The sequence below is a fragment of the Nansenia antarctica genome, assembly GCF_963989245.1.
Source record: "Nansenia antarctica genome assembly, chromosome: 9".
NCBI lineage: Eukaryota > Metazoa > Chordata > Actinopteri > Argentiniformes > Microstomatidae > Nansenia > Nansenia antarctica.
The window spans coordinates 16,359,521-16,362,020 of NC_137679.1; the positions used below are offsets into that span (position 1 = coordinate 16,359,521).

A 2,500-nucleotide genomic window follows, 5' to 3' on the forward strand; every position below is an offset into this window, starting at 1 on the left:
CTGGACATATTCAAAACTGCCCTTAAAACCCACCTTATTCACCATTGCATTCAACCTTTAGTAGCTGTTTCACTGTTTCTTGTTTTGTGTGTTTGTCTCTCTGGCTCTGTTCTGTTTGTCCCATTCCCTTGTAAAGCGACCTTGGGTCTGTGAAAGGCGCTATATAAATGTAAGTTATTATTATTATTATTATTATTATTATCCTTCCTCTCTGTGCTCTGAGGATAGTAAAGTCACCGTACCTTGGCGCTGTGTCGTTGCTTCTTGTTGATGGCGGGCGAGGCTGGCTGACCTGGACTGGGCACGCCGCTGGAGTTGGCCGAGGCCGTGCCTGAGTGGAGGAGAGAGGAGCGCTCCAGAGCGGAGAGGACCCCCATCCCCCCGGCCCCCCCTACCCCGGACCCTGCCGCCCCGGGACCCTGCTGCTGGGACACCTTCTGCAGCTCTGCGGCCAACTGCTTAGGATCCACGCCAGGAGACCGCTGCCTGTCACCTATAGACACACACACACACACACACACACGCACACATAGACAAAAGCTTATAAAACTGTACACATAGACACACATACATTAACAGACAAAGACAGTGCAGCTGCCTAAGGGAAGGCCATGGACGTACCAGGCTTCAGCTGGCTGTGATGCTCCAAGGCCTGGGGATGCTCCGGGTCAGACAGCATGTTGAGATCCCTAAAACACAGCAGGAACATCTCATACACTGGGACGCTCAAGTCAATACCAATCACACTCATTGGCTCGCAATACAATCTGATGATTGGCGCGTTCGATCGGTCGAAACGGTTGTCTACCGCCAAGCAGCAGGAGAGGAGAGGAGAGGAGGAGGAGGAGGAGGAGGAGGAGAAGAGAGGAGAAGGATGATTCAGACTCACAGTCTCACACAGAGCTCCGCCTCTCCACACGGCTGACCCATAATGCACTGCACCTCCTCGTAGGTCTTTCCCGTCAGAGGGACCCCGTTCCACTCCAACACCTGCATTCCTACAGAGCGGACAAGGAGGGGGAGAGAGAGAGAGAGAGAGGAGGGAGAGAGAGAGGGAGAGGGAGAGGGAGAGAGAGAGAGAGAGAGAGAGAGAGAGCACGAGATAGAGAGAAGGGGGGACGGGGGGGGGTAGAGTGTGTTACAGTTTGTCACTAGGGAAACATACCATCACATCTCCCCCTGGAAAGAGGTTTATGATGATGTCGGTTCGGAGCGGCCCCACCAGAGATGTCGTCTCAACCTCACATCATCATCTTTGTCTACGCTCATGTTCCCTTTCTTTGACAGGAATCTCAACATAGCACACCAAAACAGAACACTAAACTAAAGACACCGTGCTACGACTCCCCACACCGCTTCACACTGCGGGGCGACATACAGACAGACAGTACACTTGTCAGATCCAGTAGGTGCCGTCTGTTCCCTTCTAGCATGTTCCGATCTCTGTTCACTCCACACAACTCCAGCAGAGAGGAAAAGCATCAAACAAACGCATGCCAGAGAGAGAACTAGTGAAAGGTAAAAGAAAAGGGATAGAGATTTTGGTAGAAGTGGATAGCGGTGCACAGCAAACCAAAGAGCGCCAACAACACACCCCCACCCCCCCCCCCCGAAAGCTGCACTTACACAAATGAAACCTCGTCTTCAGATAAGACTTTTGCTTACGAGGCAACTCGCCAGCTGCTGTGACAACAAAAGGCATGAATTAATATTTCTCTCTGCTCCTGTGCATTGGCAAGCCAATAACCATTTAGAACACTCCTCCTCCTCCTCCCCCACACTCTCTCTCTCTCTCTCTCTCTCTCTCTGTCTCTCTCCCTCTCTCTCTCTCTCTCTCTCTCTCTCTCTCTCTCTCTCTCTCTCTCTCTCTCTCTCTCTCTCGTTCTCTCCCCACACCTGAAGGCACACTGTTCAGCTCCATTTCTCTGAAATGAAAACATTCGATTTGCATAATCACAATTCAACATACTGTGGAAGGCAAATAAAACCACAATGTGAAATAGAACCACCAATAAAAGCAGAGTGTAACAGTAATGGCCATTTCTCTGAGGGGTAGGGTGAAGCAGAATGTTGTATAAACAAACAAACAAACAAACAAACAAAAATGTAAAAAACGAACAACAGTATAGGGCCTATGAAGAACCCAGCATGATTAGGATACATACACTAGGATAATCACTGGACACAATTATTTGTCCCACGCCAATTGTGTGTCCCCTCCTCCTCCACCCCCCCCCCCCTTTTCCTTATTTAATGTCCTCCATTGCCGCTAATCTGGTAGGACATAACAGCTGAGGAGGACATAATGGAAGATAATCCGGTCCTTTCATGTATTTGTGGAAACGATGGAGAGCCAACGGTGACCCTCCAGTGTGTGTCGTGTCTCTCATGACACCACCGGAACACGACACCGCTGCTGCGTCTCAACTGAAGAGGACAGAATGAGGCGATTTCATGCACCCTTTCATACCCTTGGAAACGTCCCCAAACTGCAGGGGAT

At 50.2% G+C, this 2,500-nt stretch overlaps 1 protein-coding gene across 1 annotated transcript in view; it reads right to left on the bottom strand.

Moving 5' to 3' along the window:
• pclob (piccolo presynaptic cytomatrix protein b) overlaps positions 1–2,500 on the bottom strand; it is a gene marked incomplete at both ends in the record, with an annotated part of 82,702 nt that overhangs the window by 13,500 nt on the left and 66,702 nt on the right. The window contains 3 exons of the mRNA XM_080539556.1: positions 243–493; positions 622–689; positions 890–998. Of these exons, the coding sequence (XP_080395682.1) occupies positions 243–493; positions 622–689; positions 890–998 (428 nt within the window). The remainder of the gene's footprint in view (positions 1–242; positions 494–621; positions 690–889; positions 999–2,500) is intronic.